The sequence below is a fragment of the Podarcis tiliguerta genome (genome assembly GCF_965153285.1).
Source record: "Podarcis tiliguerta genome assembly, chromosome: 12".
Lineage (NCBI taxonomy): Eukaryota > Metazoa > Chordata > Lepidosauria > Squamata > Lacertidae > Podarcis > Podarcis tiliguerta.
In genome coordinates this window covers 35,960,993-35,982,566 of record NC_139545.1, presented here as the reverse complement: position 1 = coordinate 35,982,566, position 21,574 = coordinate 35,960,993, and the positions used below count along the sequence as shown (strand labels likewise).

The 21,574-nt window shown below is 45.7% G+C and overlaps 1 protein-coding gene across 1 annotated transcript in view; it reads left to right on the top strand.

Annotated features, from left to right (window-relative positions):
* Positions 1-20,874: 20,874 nt before the first annotated feature.
* The window catches only part of ST8SIA6 (ST8 alpha-N-acetyl-neuraminide alpha-2,8-sialyltransferase 6), a 41,649-nt gene continuing 40,949 nt past the window's right edge, over positions 20,875-21,574 (top strand). The window contains exons 1-2 of the mRNA XM_083405837.1: positions 20,875-21,117; positions 21,392-21,502. Of these exons, the coding sequence (XP_083261963.1) occupies positions 21,023-21,117; positions 21,392-21,502 (206 nt within the window). The 5' untranslated portion in view covers positions 20,875-21,022. The remainder of the gene's footprint in view (positions 21,118-21,391; positions 21,503-21,574) is intronic.

Genomic DNA, 21,574 nt, shown 5'->3' with positions numbered 1-21,574 from the left:
ATTTTGCTGCCTGAGGCACAGGGCAATGTGACATCCTCCACAATCCACATACAGATGCTGACTGAAGTGGCAGCTGAATCTGACTTCAACACTGCATCTGGGCAACAGGCTAACTCAGGAAGGACAGGAAAGGTGGCACAACACACATAGCTTTGTCTTCCAACAGAGGAGAAGAGTGGCACCTTAGGAAAAATGCCTGGGGGCTGCTGCCACTGCCCTTCCACACCACCCAGCATTTTCCATACGGTGGTGGCCACATCACCCTGCCTAGTAATAGTAGGGGCAGCCCTGGCCTTTATTCCTTCTTTGTTAGCAATTAGATTGGATGCTGCCTGCACATATCCCCTTATTTCTCAATATATAAAAGAATTAGAAATTTACTTTATATGAAATGACGTCTGAAAATGCAAGGAAATGTCCACACATGCCATTGAGAGGTCCAGTGCAATTTTTTCTAGAAAAAGAGGTGACGGAACAAATGAACGCCTCCCTCGTTCTCTTAAAATGGCAATTGTACTCCCTAAGAGGAGCCGGAACTAAGATCTGGCAAGTTCCAGCTGAAAAAAAAGCTCTGGAGAGCTTGGAGTGGAGTGGAACAGGTCTAGACTGTCACCAGTCAGCTATGGCTTCATGATCTGCTTGTGTCTCCTACTAAGTCCTGCCAGGAGAAAATTATTTGCTGGCCTAGGATTCAACCTGACTTCATTCCCTTCATTGCTACTGTACTCCTCTCTGCAGGGGATCGCCTTACATATTCTTAATTGCAGAGACAGCTTGTAAAGCTGGCAGCAGTTTGTACTGAGAAATGGATTTTAACAGTGTGCACTTCATTTACTGCCTTGGAATTGAGACCTGAATCACAGCACCCAGCAAAGGCTAAGCTGACAGCTCTTGTCACAGGGGGGAAAGGGGGAGGGGGGTTTAATGGAGGCACTAACATTTTACTGTAAGTCTCATGCTCTGAAAATGGATAGTTCAGCATGAAGGATCGTTTCAGTGCTTGATTTTCACACCACAAGACTTCTGACACATCCATCTAAAATACCAATTCTCGTGCCACTACATGTCGTCTCCCACAGCAAGAGGTGTTTTCTCTATTTATGGGAAGAGAATAGCACCATCTCCACAGTCAATATGACTAGTGGAAATGTGACGACGCCAGTGCTGACCTTCCTTAGGGCACCTCCAGCCAGGTATTGTATTGCAAGTGTATTCTATATTCTGCCACGCTCTCTTGAACCAGTAATAGGGCATTAGTGGTGGACTTACTCTGCTTCAGCTTCTTCTGCAATGCATTCCCAATGCTACCACATTATTGCTCTCTGAAGGGCCTATAGTGCAACAAAAACAGGACAAAATAAGCCAGAGCATTTGTGGTATAAAAGGCCATGAAATTTCAGCAGGAAGTTGTGGAATATGCGCTGATCAGAAATGAAGCAGTGTGACTGTTCCAAAACCTTTGCAGGTGCAAACAGTATTAAAGTAGGGTCACATGTGACCATCTGTAGTAAAGTTAGTATATTCTTAAAAGCCATTCCTTGGTCAAGTAAGGGAGTGAAGCCTTGTGGGAAACCAACAAGCCACAAGGACCCTGGGAAAGGAATTCTGTTGTTTTACCCCTAGACTAACAGGCGTCCAAAAGGAACAGTTATGGTAGGGGAGGATCTGATTTACTGAAGGATTTAACACCTGGGTCCTACGCTATTCGCATTTTCTCACTGATGTTATCTCCTAAGTGGCTACATCTGCATACCACTCAGGAAGGGAGGATACCCCTTGATCTGGCTCTGGGTTCTTAATTGCTCCAGCTGTCTAATGTTAGATTGATTAATCAGCAAGTCAGTCATTGGTGAATTTGAAAATAATCTAAAGTTATGATTGGTCTTGGGGGTCCGTTCCCACGTGTGTATTGGGGATAAGAGACTTGAGAAATGAATGGTCAAGCGCGCTATGCAATCCGCATTGAGCCCGGCTAGAAGCTACATCTAATTAGCTGCCTATTGTGATGGAGAATTGCTGTTCTTTTCATTTACGGACTTAAAGACTTTTCTATCCTAACCAACAAGTGTGTGCTGTAAGTAGAAAGTTAGTTATATTTTACAATGTTCTTATTTTACTTCTGTAACCCTCAAGTGATGTGCCTGCAAGTTAGCAAGTGTTATTATGTCCTTCTTTTTTAAAATAAATCTTTTAAGAAAAGAAACTGTTTAGTTGTGTGCCTTTCTGGGAATTAGCTAATCCTTGCCTTACGCTCTGTGACGCCTACCGTATGTATTTCTGCCTGTAGTTACAAACTGCAGGGTTGGGGGAAACCGGTACTAATTTGAGGCGCAGCCTTTCCCCTTGAGGCTGTGGCTTGGAGTTCCCCAGGTTAAAGGGGTGGTGGCAGCTACCAGTATATTTTGCCCTGTTTTGAAAAAGACGTAACCCCCGCTTGCCTGGGCTATTCAGGGCGTCCTATCTTGCCGGAGAGCAGAGACTGGGCAGTGTGGCCGAGTGAAAGAGGGCAGGTGGATGGTAACGTTACTACACCATCTCAGTACCACAATGAGCACACAAATAATTGTGAATGCACAATAAAAAGGATGTCTGGGGGGCCCTTAGAATTTTAAGAATTGTCCGTGTAGTGTGTTGGGTTAGTTCCCCATTCTTGCCTGTCTGTGGCTGTCCGTACTGTCAGTGGCCCAGTACATAATTACTGTAGGGCATTCACTATTACAAAATATGATGGCAAGTATGTCCACGTGCCATTGTTTTGTTTTTAAAAGAGATAGACAAATGGCAGATACGTTTATCCATAACGTTTAGGCTTGACAAGTGGGATTTGCAACGGCATGGGGTACCTGTTTCAGCCAAGCAGCCATGCTTTCTTCCTGAATATTTCTGTCTTTCTTTCCCCCAGCAGATTTTGCAGGCACTGAACATGCTCAATACTCACTGAACAGCTTTGTGTGTCCCCTGCTACATTTCAAAACAGTATCTTTTTCAACTTCTGCAAAAGTGGGAGTTCTCTGAAGCCTGCTTGAGTGTGGGTTGTGCCACTTTAGCATTGACAATAAGGATGGACAGGCCTGTCCATTTTGGTTCTCTTGGTTTCTCATTTTTCCCTGTTCTTAAATTTGGTTCTCTACATTTCTTGGGTGGGGAATGCATGATAGGAGTGGTGGGCAGAGCCAAAACTAGCATTGCCCAGGACCCAGAGCCAAAAGTGGGATGCTATCACTTTTTGTGCTCTCTCTCTCCCCCCCCCTTTTCTGCTCACATCTCCTAGGCTGCTTTTGCCAGCGGTCTGAACAAATCACTTGCAGAAGGCTTTTCCTCCTCCTTCCATTGCTTCATCTGTTTTGGCTCCTTCCATTTTTCTCCTCCTGTCCTGCTTCTGTCCTTCCAAGAGCCCCGCATTAACACCCATTAAATTATGCCAAGGGCTGCATGTAGCCCAGGCTTCCTCACCCTCGGCCCTCCAGATGTTTTTGGCCTACAACTCCCATGATCCCTAGCTAGCATCACCAGTGATCAGGGATGATGGGAATCGTAGTCTCAAAACATCTGGAGGGCCGAGTTTGAGGAAGCCTGATGTAGCCCAAAGTCATAAGTTGACCATCCCTGCTATGTATTTACCCACTGAACTCAGTGGAACTTCCTTCTAAGTAGAGATGCATAGGTTTGGGCTGTCAATTTAAACCTAAGGCTGAGTACACACTATGGCTTACTCCGGCTCCTGTATGCTCCCGCTGTTGGCGTGAATACACATGACATTAGCCGCATTCCTGAGGAAAAACTACTGTTTGCTGCACTTTCCCCTCAAACCAGCTTCCATTCGATTAGAAAATGGAAGTTGCAACCAAGCTGAGGTGTACACAGTTCAGGTGGCCATTTCACGTGTGCAGATCATAGCTTCAGTGACTGAGGTTCAGCGCAAGGAAACAAATCAGGTAATGGGAATAGGGTATCCCCATGCATTGTCTGGTCTGTATAGCAACCTCAAACATAGTGAGGGGAAACTACCTTCCTGCATTTCAAGCCACTAATGTACATAGCCTAAATTTAAGTTGATGAGACATTTGAAGGTGCCATCCATGAAAAATAACAAACGGAGACCTACAAAAGATTACCCTTCTATGTCTTTTGTTGAATAAAAAAAATGTATTTCTTAATAACTGCTAAAGTCAGCCATCCACCTGTAATGCAGATTAGAAACCTCAATGCCCAGCATTTCAAGAAGGAAACTGATAATTCAACTCCGGAAATCGAAGGCCCCTTGAGCAGGCTATTCCATTGCAAGACATTAATTAAAATCTCACTCCTACTTTAAATTATTATCACGCTGCAAAAGCAGAGTGCTGAATTCATCTTTTGGCAAGCCAGCAGCAAGCTGAAAAGGAAGGTAAGGAGAAATGGTAATATTTATAGGATGACAGAAGGAAGATTTGGGACCATTTAATGGTAATAGCGAAGCCCGCAGCAATCTGCCAATGTCAGAAAGGAGCCTGGCTATATTCAATATTAATGCCAATCGCAAATGGAACCGTCTTCCTAGATTAAGGCATGATGTAATTCTGTTTCAGAAAGAAAAGTTCTGTGATCTCTCTCAAGCTGCTGCAGCTCAAGTTTCCAAGTACAGCTGCTTCACCAGCAGCCTATGACTTGGAGAGAATGGAAAAGGTGGCAAGGAAATTAAAAAAGAGGAGACAAAATAAAAATAGTTGTTGCTTTGCTTTACTCTTTCTAGAGTTTCTCCTAAAAGTAACCTGTGTTTGTCAACACATCTTGCGTGTTCTTTTGCTATTGGTAGCTGGAGTTAAACTTGCATTTCAGTGTCTATTAGCATTATTCTCGTGTTTGTATATATTTGAGGGGGAGGGGACAGAGCTTTGAGGCAGCAATTCTATGCATAATAACACCTACTTCTGAGTGAGTATACATAGGATTGCACTATTAAATCTGAATCTGAGTGCCAAGTTGAGGGGATCTTAATTCAGATATGTGTTGCAAGAATTACACAAAAGGATTAATGAGGGATAGGGCAATTTCCCCCTAAATTAGAAGTGAGGAAGCTCAGGCCTGTGGACCAAATGCAGCGATCTATAAGCCCTATTCCCCTCAACAACTCTGTCGAAAAAAGCTCAACAATTTTTGTGTCTGGATTTTCACTTTTTGAAATATGGCAACCGTGTGTGTGTGTGTGTGTGTAGAAGAAACCTCCAATTTCTACCATGCTGGATTGTAGCCTACTGAACAAAGGTCAGGAGCCAGCCAGCCACTACAGGATTGGCATTTGTCTCCTGGAAGTTGTGTCACAAGATGTGGTAGCTTCTGCCTTACAAATTCTATGCAGACTGACCTGTTCTGTAACTCCCAGACTAATGTGAAGATTTGAAAATAGGCTGGATCCTCACTTCTCCAATTATCATGAGGTGGTTTTCAGCTCAAAACCAGAATCATATTCTGACATAAAACACATTCAGAAATGCATGTTTTGAGATGGACTACATTTTAAGAGAAAGTAGATTTTAATATATATATATGTATGTATGTATTTTTGCATATTGATAGTATCATATTTATAAATTGTAATAAGTGATCTAACAGAGCAATCTATAGACAAGGACCCTAGCTTGTGCCATTTGTGAGTTGTTGTTTCATTAAATCAAATACAAATTGTAAAACAAATAGTAAGTAGTACAATATGCATAATGATGATGATAAAACACACAAGAAATGCCTATTTAAATGTGAATTTTCACACAATTTTTTTTTTAAAAAAGAAAATTTGCAGAAAATGTGTTAGAACAGAAATGAACATCTGTGGAAGAAACATGGACTAGAAATAGACTCATCCATCGAACGACATCAACGGCTGTTTTGTTTCTCCTAACTGAAGTATTTTGATCCATCTGGCTCAGTGGTTTATTAAGCATCCGCATTGCATGTTGGTTTGGAACGGTTACCATGCCATCTAGTGTTTACTTTACCTTACTGATGGATGATGTGCAAAATGGCAAAGACACGATAGCTTTCTTTTTTTTTTATTAAAACTGTTACAATAGCACCTCAGGAGTTTCAGGAAGTTTTTAATGTTTAACGTTTTATTATGTTTATATGTGCTGGAAGCTGCCCAGAGTGGCTGGGGAAACCCAGCCAGATGGGCAGGGTATAAATACTACCTAGTTAATAACAATTACAGTGGAACCTTGGTTTTCAAACATAATCCATTCCGGAAGACCAAGGATCAGTGGGCTGGCTGCAAAGTTAATGGGGGGAAATGAAAAACACACCTCATAAGCTGTTCAACTTCCGAGGAACATTCGAAAACCAGAGCACTTACTTCTGGGTTTTCAGCATTTGGGAGCCGAAATGTTCAAGAACAGAGCCATTCGAGTTCCGAGGTTTGACTGTAATAGTCATCTTTGGAAGGGATTTCTTCCAAAAGACCCAGTGCACTAATTTCTCAGGGGCACTGAAGGGAAGTCAAGGCATATTAAGAAAGACATCATTCACCAGATGCCATTGGACTTCAGCTCCCACCAGCATGGTCAATGGTAAGGGATAATGGGAACTGTAGCCCAATAGAATCGGGAGGGTATCACTTTGCCTATATTCCTGCCTACATGGTTTGCTTTTGAAGCAACTCAGCTCGTTCAGGTCTTTGTGTTAAGGCAGGATCCAGAGCCAGAGACACAACAAAGCCAGGAAGACCAACGTTCCTCAGACAAAGCCGCAACCCAAAGCACAAATCCATCCACCCATCCATTTTATTGCATATACATAATTTTCCCCTCCCCATGTTATCCACACAACTACCCTATGAGGTAATTTAGGCTGAGCATGAGTGACTGGCCTCAAGTCACCCAGTGAGCTTCATGGCTGAGTAGGGATTTGAAGCCTGGTTTCTTAGGACCTAGTCTAACATGCTAACCACTGCACCACACTGCCTCTCTTTATAGCCCCTTCCTTCCTGTCTGAGTAGGCAGGAACAGTTGGGAGCCTAAGAGCCTTCACTGCCAAATGGTTCACCACATAGGGCTGCTGCACTCAGAAGGGAAAGTTCCCAGTTGCCCCTAAACTTGCTGCAATTAGCATTTGAATAGTATATTTGCCTCCATGCTATTTAAAAATAATAAATCTCCTACATATCAAATCCTGTTAAAGGAACAGGAAGAAGATCAGGCCATGTTTATCCCCCTTGTCAGTACCCCTAGTACAGTGGTAGGCTTAGTATGGCCATGTAGTGTTTATTCCATGAGTGTCCTGTACCCCTGGCCTACCTGGAAGCAATTCTCGCTGGCATACACAGTACATCAAGTCCAAAGTTCAACAGTCAAGACCAGCGGTCTGGGGGTCAATCCATGTAAGCAAAGTCCATAGTCAGAAAACACAGTCCAGGGTCAATCCAAGTAAGCCAAGTCCAGAGTCAAACCCAAAGCACAGTCCCATAGAGGTCCAGGAGCATCCAAGCCATGTTCCCTCAACATAGGTACTTGAGCAGACCAAGCACCTCAGCTCTGCTTCCCTTTTATGCCTTGCATCTTGATCACAGCACCTGGGCTTAATGAGGAATGTGACCTTCACCTGTCCTGAGCCTACTCCAGCTGAGGAATCACCCCTCCTTCCCAAGCTAATGAGCCCCACCTGGGCTGTGGGCCTGCCTCAGCCTCTTAGAACATGCCTCCCCCTACGCCTCAGAGCTTGCCTTGTTCATGGAGACAGGGGCCTCGTTAGCTCTGATGAAGAGTCCTGCTCTTCTGATCCCTGCATACTGACTCCCATCCCCTTGCCATCCTGTGTGTACTTTCACAACCCCAACCTCTCTTTTCCCATCCCCGTCTTGGCCTGTGGGTCCCAGTCATGGCTGCACCCCTTGCTGGGTTCCCCTTCCCCATTGTCCTGCCAGTTCATGGCAGTGAGGAATAGTCCTTCTGTTGGATCTCACCAGCCAGATTCTCCAACCTTCACCTTGCATTTGCACTGTTTGCCTTGACAAGCCCTGGAAAGTTTATGTGGTGATGTGAGGTTGACAAATGACTCTCTCCTCACAGAGGCCGGGGAGCAAGGGCTTTTCCTCACGATGCTGTGGCCATTTTGTGTTTCTGGAACAACTGAAGAGCAGTGGTCCTCCCAGTGTTGCTGGTCTAGGGCTGGGTGAAAGTGAAACTGCCTCCCCCTCCACATACAACTGGCTGAAGTGGCAGCTGAATCTTACTTCAATGTGGGCAGTGGGACAGCATCCTCCATAAGCAGGCTATCTTAGAGAGTGCAATGCAGCATATACAGATATTATTTATTATGTGGCATATACAGGTCTGTTGCTATGCACCCCTCAGTATCTGGCACTCTGCCCTGTACCAGACTACAGCTCCCATAATCCATGACCATTGTCCATTATGTCTGAGGCTGATGGGAACAGGAGTACAACAAGATCTGAAGGGCTGTGGGTCCCCCACCCTTACTTAACAACAATGTTGTTTACCATGCCGAACAATGGTGAAATTTCAGCTAATAGAGGCATAAGGTGGGGGGCGCAAACTGTGCTGATTTTCTCATGTCAGGTTTAGGAGCTTGACCAGAGAGAGGGATAATTCTACTCCCTGTGACTGAATTTAAAGCAGCCTTTTGTGCATTTGAATACACCCTCAGATAAATGTAGATGACTCAAAAAGATCAGAAATGGCTGCAATCCATTAGCAGGGCAGTAGGTAACAGAACAGTCCTTAATGCATCCCGCTTTTTGCAAAATCAGTTCTTCACGATTAGCTTCATGCCTATAGTGACTAAAGGCACCTCACCCTTCCCCCTTTTCAGATTATCAGTTTCGATGCTCGTGGCTTTCTCCACAAGTGTCTGTGCCTCCTGCTCCATTTCTTGACAACTGCGCAAAACTCTTAAATGATGGCAATACATCTTGGAGGAAACCAAAAGAACAGAATCTGCTGTACCTATAAATACTGTCCATTTTCTCTGACATTCCTATAAGAGCTTGTTTGTTTGAGTTGCATGCATGCATGCATGATGAGTGTTGAAAGCACAGGAGTTCTCAGTCTGCGCAGTATTTTCTCATCCACTATAGTAATTTCCGATAAAGCTGATTGTACTTCATGTATAGAAGGGAGAACAAACCGGAAAATTCAAGACAAGGTGATACAAAGCATGTTACATCTTCCACATCTTATAAACCCAGCTAGAATAAATAACTTTTACCCACAACATTCCACAGCTGATATATGTGTCCTAACATTATCTTGTACAAATCTTGTCTCCTTAAATAAATAAAACAAATATCACTCTTGAAGAAAATGACTATCATTCTAATCTCCCTGAACAGGTATGGATAATTGCTATGATCTTGCTAATAATTTTTACATGCCACACTTTTGGAAGCTACTTTAAAAAGTGGTGGACCGGGTGAGCTGTGTACCTGCTCAGTCTGCTGCCCAAGTGCTGTTAATGGGCGACTTTCAGGCCCCTCTGTGCAGGATGGTATCTGGGCAGCTTCTGTTTATGGGATGGGGTAGGATATCTTCTTGCCCTCTGCCTTGAGTAGCAAAATGTATTAGGTCTGCCATGCTGAAAATGAATCTCAGAAGCTTAATGCTGTGATTTCTGCTTGCAAGGATTTCTGCTTGTGCAACAGAACGTTCTCCCCCTCTCCTTTCCCCATGTAGCCCCTAAATCTGTTCTAGGGGTTCCCCCAACACTCTAGAGCAAACTCTCTAGTGCATGGGGAGGAGGGGAGGAGAGGGAGGAATGTCTCATGGCGCAAGCAGAAATCCTTGCACTAATGGGATGTGTTAGTTGGATATTGCTGCCAGTGGACCAAAGGCTGAGAAGATGACAACTCTAGCCCTGAATAAAGTAAATCTCCCTGTCTCAGAGGCATCCTTGAATGCGTACCACCCAGACAAAATGACAAGACATGACCCTGCAGGAGATCTCAAGTACATCCTGTTTGTCTGGCTCTGATCCTGCCACGACTTATTTCTTCTTGAGGAGCCTCATCCTGCCCATATTAAACATGCTCTCCAAGGCCACTAGTCCTGCATCTATTTCTCTTTGTTCCATCGACTCACTGTACATACAATTGTTAAAATTAGCTCCCTGAATTCTGGAAGAAGCCACTACAAATGAAAGGAAATGGTTCATATACTTCACATTTCCTTATACATCAAGGAAGCTCAGGGATGGACTTTTATTCATGAAGCAATTGTCAAACATCGGAAGTTGTACATTACACAGCAGGTTAACATCTGAGTCTAATTAATTCAGATGAGCAGAGCTGTCCATATGACTAACTGGTGGGACGCAGGCAATTAGGCTCCAGAAATGATGCAAACTACTGAATAGTGCGTAATAGGATTTATTAACTCAAGCCAAATCTTCTGACTGCAATTAGGGCTTATGCTAAAAGCCCCACAGATGTATTTGTATAAGTGTTGGTACAATATAAACTCTTAGGTTTGAGGGAGTACCTTATTAAATTCAATTTGGAGAAGACGTATGACGCTTCTTGTTTACAGAGTCAAAGTTGATAAATCCAGACAACTGGTGTATGAAAAAACCAATCTGAACACGAAAACTCTGGTTTGATCCTAAGTATATGCAGGGGAAAAAATCCATTCAAATAATTGGCAGTGCCTTCTATGTAAATGTGTTTAGAAATGGATTTGGGTTGCATTTTCCTCTGAAAATCAGTGGGATTTCAGCAATTAACTCAGGGTTTGAAGCCCATTGATTTCAAAGAGATTTGCAGTGCAATTGCATATGTGTTTTCTTGGAAACAAGTCACCTTGTTTTAACAGGACTTGGTCCCAACTAAGTGGAAATAAGATTGCCGCCTAGGCTATACCATATACCCACTTACCTGGGAGCAGGAATAGCAGGTGGTGAAGGCTGTGGTAGCAGACCTGACCTCCCAGCCCTGGCATCACTGTTGCTTACTAGGACAGTGCCAAGGCAGGACAGGGTGGTGGCAACGTTGGGAGAGGGCAGTGTGGGCACACCAGCGGCAGCACTGGATTTGTACCACCCAGACCTCATTGCTGTGCCCCCAGCTCAATAAAGGGCAGTGATGCTGGTGTTAGGAGGTCAGGTCAATTATAGTATCACTCCCTGCTGGGCATAAGGCTGTAGCACTGACCCCACTTACCTGGAAGTAAACCCTACTAAATTCAGCAGGACTTACTTCTGAGTAGGCACGGTTAGGCTTGCACCGTTCTATTTAATTCCATGTGACTTTTGAGAAGCACATATAAGATTACACTGTAGGAAACATTTAATCTTCTCTGGGTTGCAGCCAATAACATCTTGTCACTTACTGTTTTCCTCACATTTCTTCAACTTCAAAGTTAAGAAAGTGGAATAAGTGTGTTATTCTACGCTGCATTCCCAAGGCTGGAATTGAATCCTATGCATATTAAATTGGGGATAAATCCACTGAATTCAGTGGGGTTTATTTTTGAATAAACATATATCGGATTAGACTGCAAATTTCAATCTTATACGAGCTGCCCTGCCAAAAAGCAGGTATCCTTGGAGCAACAGAAATTAGCACCTACTTTTCATGATGCTGAAGAGACAAAATCTTCAGCGACTGGGAGATTATACATTTGGGGAAACTTTACAGCTGCAAGGATGGCAACAGTGGTCTAACAATGGTCCAGGCTTTCACCTGCTTGTCTTTGAGAAGGCTGGCTCTTTATACTTCCCTTTGTCATGGAGGTTTTATCTATTGAAATCACCTTGCATATTCACAGCTCAGAACAAATAATCATTGCAATCCTTCCTTTTCACCATGTGACCTGCTCCAAGTTAGATAACACACACTTTCAATAAATCATATTTGGGGGTATGCAACTGCCAGAAAACTGCAGCACAGAGGGGTGGCTTGTAATGGCCCTCCTGTGAAGCTACTGGCACCAGGAACTATGGTAATGTCTAAGTGTTAGCAAATACCTGGAACAGACAGACAGACCAGCTAGGCTGGTGGACACTCCCAGCAGCAAATTGCCTATGTGTTTATCTCCAAATTATCCCCAAATGTCTAATTGTAGACATTTTTAATTACGTGTAAAAATAAATAGCTCCCCTTATGTGGAATGCGCTTTAGACTAACAAATGACATAAATTAACAAATAAGCATCAAGAAAAGAAAACAGAATAATCAGCAATGGTAAAAGGTACAACAAATGTTTCATTGGATGCATATATCTTACTATATAATAAAATTGTAAGGCTGTTGTCATGCTGCAGTTTGCGTGGCTACTAACAGGACAGGACAGGCTGGGACAGCTCCCAAACAAGAATGCTGCCATTGTGCATGTCATACTGACACTGATATTTTGACCTCAGCATCTGAGGTGGAGGACAGCAGAGCACAATGGATCCTGGGGATCTGTCTCAGCCAGTCTTACTTGCTCCTCTGCAGCTTGCCTGGGCCACAGTTTGGCAGAACTGTAAGGGGAGGAGCATGGTTCAACTGAGCAGGCAGACAAGCGAATGAGCTGCTGAGGCCAGCAAGGAGGTGAGGAGAAGGTAACTGGAGGCAGGTAGATGGAGGTGGGCAGAGTGGAAAGTACAGATCAGATTAGTACAGCTGCTTGTGGGAGAAGGTCAGATCCCCTGTTGCAGCTGCTTGTGGGAAGAGGTCCTTCTTCCCTTCATTCCCCTGCCCTGGCACCACCACTGCTATAGATGATGTGTGAGTGGACTGGGTGTCCTCAGTTTCAGCAATCAAAACCTGTAATCAAGGTTTTGAGTGATTTGTAAGGGGATGGGGTGCAGGTCTGGGCGATCTGTAAAGTGAGGGGCATGCAGCTTGGATGATCTCTAAGGGAAGTGAGGAAAGGTGTTGGGTTGAATTTGTTTTACCAGCCTTCCTTCCCTCCCTCTCAGTCCCTTTTCCTTTATGTGTCATGTTCAGGCATTGGCGGTCCAAGCACTGGTTACCTTGAGATGGGATTACTCCAGTGTGTTCTGCGTGAGACCAACCTTAACACTGATCTGCAAGCTATAGCTAGCACAGAACATGGCAGCTTTCTGTTAATGGGTTTGGACAGCAGATAACACCCTGGCTGAGGGATCTGCACTACTAGTGGGCCAAATGGAAGGTGTTGGTGCTGGTTTATAAAGCCCTAAACAGTTTGGGACCAGTTTACCCAAGGGATCATTTTATCCCACTACGTTCAACAATGGAGGTGCTTCTATCAGTGTCATATTATGTCTGTTCTCTAGCCAACAGGAGCAGAGCATTTAGTGCAGCAGCATCAGTGTTATGGAGCTCCCTTCCCATGCATATTAAGAAAGCTCCCTCTGTTTTATCCTTTAGATGCTTGCTAAAAATGCCTCGTTTAACCAAGCTTCCCCTGAAGTGTAACCAGCTTTTGTATTATCCATTTATTGGATTGCTGAATTGTTTTTAGCATGCTGAATGCTCATATTTATGCAATTCAGTTGTTCAGTGCTTATAGATAATTTCGAGTAGCGGTATGCAAAGTGGTATAGGCCTTTCAGCAGGGACTGCCTGGTTACTGACTGTTGCAAGGTGCTGTTGGTCTGAAGCGGAGTGCAAAAACACGGTAAATAAAACAAACAAACTACCATTTCTTTTTTAGCTGGGCTCCACTTCTGCAGTCTAGGCTGCAAAGCCAGTTCCTATAGAAAAAAAATGGCACATTGAAGAGGACTGGGGAGCTGTAATTTGAAATGGTTTGTTTCAGAGCTGATTTGATCATGTCAATTTGTACTCTTAATGGCAGTATTAGAACTAATTGCCCTGGCTGGAGTTCAATATCATGCCACTGGCCAGTTAGGATCTGCTGGAGTGTGATGTGCTCTGCTTAATTTGCATTCACAGTGTGCTTCATAATGATTCCTTGAGAAGTCGTACTGCGAGTGTGTAGGAACAGCCGAGCCGATTTGGAAGATGTGCTGCAAATGTTCATACACAAAAACAAGCAAGCAAGCAAGCAAACAAACAAAACCTTCACTACCCAGGCTAATGTAGGATGTCTGGAATTGCCAGGAAATAATGAAATTTTGTACTTGTTTCTTCATTTCTTTGTTGTGTGAGTGTCTGCATGGATACTGTATACATAAAAATCCAATGATGGAGAGACCAGCCTTTGGGGATGTAGAGTGGAGCTGTGCTTGATCGTTTCATGCTGCCTTCTCTTTAGAATTCTCCTCCATCCCTTCATATGCCTCCATGTGTGATCTGAGCATGATGCTGTCTTCTAAAAGCTCCCCTCTAGGCAGTTAAGTGTGATGGGGCAGGATAAGAATGGGCAGGGCTTACAGGGACCCGGTTCAATGCAGCTTGTCTGCTTCTGGGGACTGAGTACTTCTAGCCCAAGCAAGATCCATGCACCACCAGATTCCAAACCAGAACCCCTCTAAAACACGATTCATTTTTTGTTTAGTTTTCATGAAAAAGCCACGAGTTCGAGTAGCTAGGCAAGCCCTGTGCCTTTTCTGTGCAACCTCTGTATGTGTATTGTGACAATATTCTTCATCCGTCTAGAGAAGTTTGCTTACTTCTTTGCTTATTTATTTGAGAAAGGCACTTAAATTTATCTATTTAAAGCACACCCAGGGCTGCTTACAGAAGATCAGCAGCAGAAAAGACAGCATTCTCTCCCTGCCCCGCCCCCCGGCTTCAGGCTCACAATGTCAAAGACATGACTCGAAAGGAAAAAGGGATGGTGGGGTGGGAAGAAGTGGCGGGAAGTAAATTCATGCCCCAGGTCCTGGAGAGATGATCTTGCCGCTTTTGGAATAGTATACTGGCTAAGGAGGAAAAACCTGAGACCCAGACTGTTTATTCCCCCACAGCTGGCTTTTGAATCTGTGTGCCCATGACAGTACTCACGACACAGGGCTATCCTTGGGAAATAACGAGAGAGAGATTTTCCAATGCATTTCAATTTTCAATGCATGTTCAATGCATTCCCCCTCAAAGCAGCTTCAATCCAAAAGCAAAACCCAAGCCACAGTCACCTGTGTGTACATTTGAGGTCGCTATTGCACATGCGTGGATGGCAGCACATGTGCAGGTGACAGCTTCAGGGATAGGAGTTGCAGTGGCAGTCGATCACTAATGGTCCATGGACCATGGCCTGTGGAGAAATAGAATGGCACAATAGGATGCAGGTGCCTCTCTTGTTTCCTCTGTTAGATGATAGCTCATGCTTCACTGAGTGCTTCCCAGAAGCTGAGGCCTTCAGAAGCTGAGCAATTTAGCTGTTGTGAGATGAAAAGAAGCAAAAGGGGGTCCATATGACTGACAACAGGAGTGAGGTTTAGTCCATCCTCTACACTGAAATGGAGAATACACATGCTTCGCCCATTGTAAAAGCCAAGGCTATTTTGCAACTGCAGCTACAGCATCACCCAGTACTGTGTAACAATGGGGTCTTTCTGGATTACAGCTTTTTTCAAGGAGCACACAGTCAGTACTCAGGGGTGATGGAGAATCCCTTTTCTCCAAATGAAAGGCATCCTCAGGAGTCTCCTCAAGTGACAGGATCCCCTGGAGGAGAGCTTCTGGGGGTGATCCCAGTACACTGAGATTTATAGCAGCTGGCAGGTTGACGTGGGAAAAAGCAGTCCTTCAGATTCCCTGAGGTTCCTCCAGATGACCTGTCTAGTGAACATTCAGTCTGCTTTGCTTGGCCAAAGCTTGCACAGAGATTATACAATGCCCAGTCTTCACTGAAAATTCATCCTGATTTATTTGTGTGGAGATTACAGTATATGACTTCCGGTCAATTTATCCCACACATTTCAGTTCATTTTACAATCTCAAAAGTATGTTGGTGGGTTGTTGTTTTTAAACTGAATTTGCTGTACCAGAAATCTTTAATCCATTTTAATTAAACAAAGCTAAATGTCTGGAATGTGACGAATCTCTTCCACAAAATAGTGACAGTCTGGAAAAGACCCAGATAAGCACCAGCTCTTGTAAATAGACCGGGAGCTCTTTATGCTCTGGCAAGATATGCTCCCAATTACCAGTTTAGGATTTAAATTTCAGCAACCCACTGATAATATTTTTCAGAAACCATTTCCAAAAAAAAGCTCTACTGTACTGTGTTTCCACATCCCCCACCCAATGTAAACCACCTAGGAATCCTTCTGGGTCAAAAATCAGGATAGAAATCAATTGATAAATTTTTTTAAAAATCCAGACAAGATGCTGGTAGCTAAATTCTGGGGATGTCTAACACAGTGCTGTTTGCTGTTGTGGCTCTTTGGGTTGTGAGCCATGGTCTTTCCCAACATAGTTGTTGGTGTTTCTCTAGGATGGAGATGATTAAGATTGAATCAAGGATCTTTGGCATTTAAGGCCTGTCCTCCTGGAGAACTGAGATGTGGCCCTTTCCCTTTGTCTGCATCAGCCCAGATATTGCCCTCTGCAGAGTACAACAGCTGGAAGGCCAGCAGAGCTTCAATGAAGTCATTTGCTCACCAGAAGGCTTCATCAAGATGCATCTTCAGATGCAGTCCTGGTCTTATTAAAACCAATGGGTAAACTCCTATAGATCTTAATGAGATGTCAGCTTGGACTCCGGTTACCAGTGTCTTCAGTGCATGGCTGGACCAAGACATTTTTCTGTTTACGGTATGTATAGCAAGCCATGAGGCACACACACCTCTGTCCTAGGGCCATAGGAAGAGGCTGCCTAATAGTATTGATCAATCAAGCTCAGTACTGGCAACCTTGACTGGTGGTCGCTCTCCAGGTTATCAAGCGGGGTCCCACCTAGAGATGCTAGGGACTGGAACTAGGACCATCTGCTTGCTCTACCAGTGAGCTATGGCTCCTTCTCCACATTGGACAAAAGATTCCTGCACTGCAGTGGGTTGGACTAGATGAGCCTTGTGGTTCCTTCCAACTCCGCAATTCTGTCTCCCCACTCCTGTGCACCTGCTGACTCACTTTCCCATTATGGCAGAGCCAGTCCTCCCTGAGATCTTTCATCTTTCAAATCAGTTGAAGGTGGAAAAGTGGATGCACTTTAAAAATAGGGTTCTAAAAATAGAATCCTCTATAATTCACAACAGGTCAGGTGATCTGCCTTTTTACCATGCTTCCTCTCGCTTTGTTCAAACCTGTTGCTTTTATGACACTGCACAGCAGCACAATAGCTAAATATTAATATAATTGGGAGATTCTGATTGAAGGTATCCAAGGAAATGGAATTTCTCCTTGAGCAGTTAATAGTTGGCTGTGTAACGCCTATAGAAATGGACCTGAGAGGAGACCATCATCTTAGGCGTAAAAGTAAAGGGACCCCTGACCATTAGGTCCAGTCGTGACCGACTCTGGGGTTGCAGCGCTCATCTCGCTTTATTGGCTGAGGGAGCCGGCGTACAGCTTCCGGGTCATGTGGCCAGCATGACTAAGCCACTTCTGGCGAACCAGAGCAGCACACGGAAATGCTGTTTACCTTCCCGCTGGAGCGGTACCTATTTATCTACTTGCACTTTGACGTGCTTTGGAACTGCTAGGTTGGCAGGAGCAGGGACCGAGCAACGGGAGCTCACCTCGTCACGGGGATTCGAACCGCCGACCTTCTGATCAGCAAGTCCTAGGCTCTGTGGTTTAACCCACAGTGCCACCCGCGTCCCTCATCTTAGGCATACCTACCTTGTAAACAGCTTTGAGATTTCATTGCAATCAAGCGGTATATACATTTTGTTACATAAATAAATGAAATATCAGGGATTCCACTGAATCGATTGGAATTTGATGACTGCCAACACGAGTTTGTTCTGTACTTCATTACAAGTGCCTCCAGTCCTGTTCATATTTCTTATGTAAGAAGCATGCATGAGATAGGCTGCCCAGCTATGAAAGGCACATACAAGCGGACTCCTGTTGGAAATCCATTCAGCATCTGCAATAGCTGAATTGTCACACAAGCTCCATGTTCCGAAATAGCAGGCCTCTGAATGTCAGGTGCTGGGAATGGACAATAGTGGAGAGCTGGCATGACTAATGACTTGACTAATGACTTCACTGCATGCCCTGCGTGTAATTTTCCCAGAAGCAGCTGGTTGATCACACTGCTGGAAACAAAATGCCAGACTAGATAGACAATGTCCTGATTCAGCAGGACTCATTTTATGTACTTAATCTCTCCATAGACTTTTCCCTTTTCTTTCTGCTTTGCTTTGTTGAATGCCCTGTAGCTATTTCAAATTTACTGTAAACCAACTTGAACATTCCAGACACTCAGATCTGTCTGCATGACTAAATTATGCCAGAGTTTGTTCTGAAATATACTATTGCTGCATGCTGCCCCAAATCTCCCAGCGGTGCGAGATTCTAGGGGTTCTTGGTGGCTTACCGAGGGTTCCTGTTTCCTTTTGGAAATGAGGCACAGCTGAGACTGTGGTGTCTTTATGATAGATGGTTTATTTACACACATATATACAGGGTGAGTCCTTTAAAAGAGGCCCCATGGATACAGAGCGCATATGTTCCACGGGGCCTCTTTTAAAAGACTCACCCTGTACAACCTGAGCCTATGATGGAGCGGTTCGCAGCATTAATACTGCAAGAGGGTCTTGCTTCTCCTATAGTTGTAGCCTTGGATCCAAACAGACACCAGCCAAGAATCTCTCTCCAGCCTGATGTGTTTTTACAAACTGTTGCCTATACCAGACTGCAACGTGTTCTCACATCACAGCCAACACTGAAAGCCCAGGAATTTGGTGTGTATGTGTGTATGTACTCCCTCAACCTGCTCTCTTGCCTCATCCATCCCCATGATGGATGAACCCCACCTCCCTCTCTAGGGTTGTCAGAGCAACATCTCTGACACACCCATGGTGCTTGTTGTGCAACCCACCCTGGCGTTATCAGATACCCAGAAGGTGATATTTCACCAGTCGTGGCCACCTCTCAGAAGACATAGTCACCTCCCTCTTCACCTAGGTCCAGGAGGATCCACTATGCCTGCTAGGCATAGTGAGAGATTGCAGAAACACTTACAGCCCTAAGATGGGTACACCTCATTCCTATACCAAAGGTGTGTGATGGTGTTGCAACAACATCCAAAGTTTGGGCAGTTAAAAGCACCCACCTTTTGTTGCAGCTGTAGTTAGGATTAACCATGTGCATTGCCTGAAACCAGTGATTTGCATGTGTACCAAAGTGATCTAAACATTAACGCCTTGGGAAAGAATCCTTCTTAAAGACTTTTGTTTTTTCAGCAACTGGGAGCCAGGACATCTCCCACTCTTTAAGTTCATACGCTGGCACAATAAAATGCCCACTTCAGCAGGTTATGCCTGGGACTGACTTAGATTCCCCCCCCCCCCCGGTTGAATAGGTACTTGGTGGACTCCTAATTTATGATATGCCAAAAATAGATGTTCACTGGAGCACCAAAATCCTCCTCCCACCTTGTACAGACACCTTTGAAGGGCAGGAATAAAACATAGTTCCTTTCATTGGATCACCCTGATGAATATCTATTGCCCAGTGCCATCACTGTATTGTAGAAAATTCGATGACACTCATAAAAGCGGCCCAGGACATTCTGGCATCTCCAGGTTTTTTCAGCACATCAGCCTCTTCTTATGACATTTATGGCTTCCCTTAAGGGACTCTGGGAATTGCAATTGGTTTTGCATACACAATGTTTATCAGATTCCTATTATGAACCTCTCACAACAATATATCTATATCTATCCTGCAAGATTTCTTGCATGATCAGGCACATTTTCACACATGTAATTTAAATCACCTTCTGAGATTTCCTCGTGCTGTTTAGAAGAATGTGTCATCGTATAAATCGAAAGCACTGATGGGGGCTGTCCGTCCCCCTGCCGCCAACATTTCCCCTCTTTCTGTGCCTAAGTACAATTAAAATACAACACAGCACAACAATACAGTCATTAAAAGCCAGTAAAAATTACTCCCAGGCACAAGCCCTTGAATGTAACATGTATGGCAAGCAAGAGGGCGGGGCAAAGAGTCAAAGCTCCCAAGCCAAGCAGGGAAAAGCCTTCACTCTGGCTCTTCACCTTGATGGTTTCCCTGGAGGTCCCCAGAGTTTAACAGGACAGGGCAGAATGGTGTGCCTTCTCTGGTTAAAAGAGGAGTTTGTGACTCTGCTCTCCCTATCTCAAGGGAGCCAACTTGAATAAAATATTGGGGGAGCCCAGAGAAGCCCTGCCCCTGCTCCGCATACCACACCATTTGAATGGAAATGCCCATCAACGGGGGAGGGGGGTTCAATTATTTTATTGGGGCGAAGGGACCTCAGCCCCTAGGATTGGCTCCTATTCCCCACCTTGTCATTTCCCCAACATAAATCCTACTAGGCTGCGATTTGCTGGGGGGGGGGGGGGGGCTGGAGGAAGAGGCAGATCTAAGGCAGCAATTGCTTCCCCCCCCCCCCCGCTTCTTCTGCTAGGTGGGGTAACTTTAGAGGGGAGGGCTAGACCGATCATGACAGCCGCCCACAGCGAGGGGAAGGGTTGGCAAGCCCTCCGCCTGGGCTGCGAGCCTGATCTCCATCCTGCCTCTTCCTTCATCAGCTGAGTTCCCGTCTCTGCACATGCTCAGAGGCAGCCCTTGCCGTTTCCAATGAACCCGGGTCTTATGGCTAGGAGAGCTTGCCCACCCCGATCTTCCCAAGGCACAGATCTCCCCGCCCCGCCCCCCCCCAACTTCCCCATCCCTTGTCTTCGGATCTCTCCTATTGCTATTGTGACACGAGCCAGCGAGAGTTTGAGCGACTAGCTAGGGCTGCCGAGGGGCTGGGATGAGCTGAGGCCCCTCCGGCGGCTGCTCGCTTGCCCAGACCCCGCAGGAGGCGAAGCGGATCCGCCAGGAGCCGGAGGGGGGCGGAGCCAGAGCGGCATCGGGGGGCGGGAGCAAGCGAGCGAGGGGCGGGGGGCGAGAGCAGGCGAGCAGCGCCGCCCCTGCTCTGCCCGACGGGGTCGCCTTCGCTGCAGATCCCGCGGCAGGCAGGCAGGCAGGCAGGCAGCTCTCCTCCCCACGGCGGCGGCGATGCGGGCGGTCCTTGCCCTGGCGGCTCTGCTAGGCAGCCTGCTCCTCTGCCTGTGCCTCGGGTGGCTCTCCGCCGATGGCTCCGGCGGCGCGAGGTACTGGAGGGGTCTTGCCTGGGGGGGCTGCTGGGGGTGGCGGGATCCCACGCGGCGGGGATGAAGTCACGGGGATGGGGGTCGGGAGAGAGGCCAGCTCCAGCTTCCCTGCACGAGGGAGGCTTCCCCAGGGCAGGGGGCGCGCGTTTTTTGCGGGGGGGGGGGTGCGTGCACGAAGGTGCCGAGGTCTTTGCTGCGGCTGGACTGGGCTTCTTCCTCGCGCCACTTAATGCTCCCGGCTGGCCAACTTGGGTTTGTCTCGCTTGCTTGCCAGGGGCTGGGAGAAGGAGGTCAGGGCGACGACGGGGGGCACCCCCAGGGTGATGCGATCTCTCCGGGCGGCGTCGGCACCTGCCCAGCTGGAGCCTCCGTTGGCCACCAACAGGTAAAAAGGCTGAGCTGTGTTGTTGTTGTTGTTGTTGTTGTTGTTGTTGTTGTTGTTGTTGTTGAAACGGCT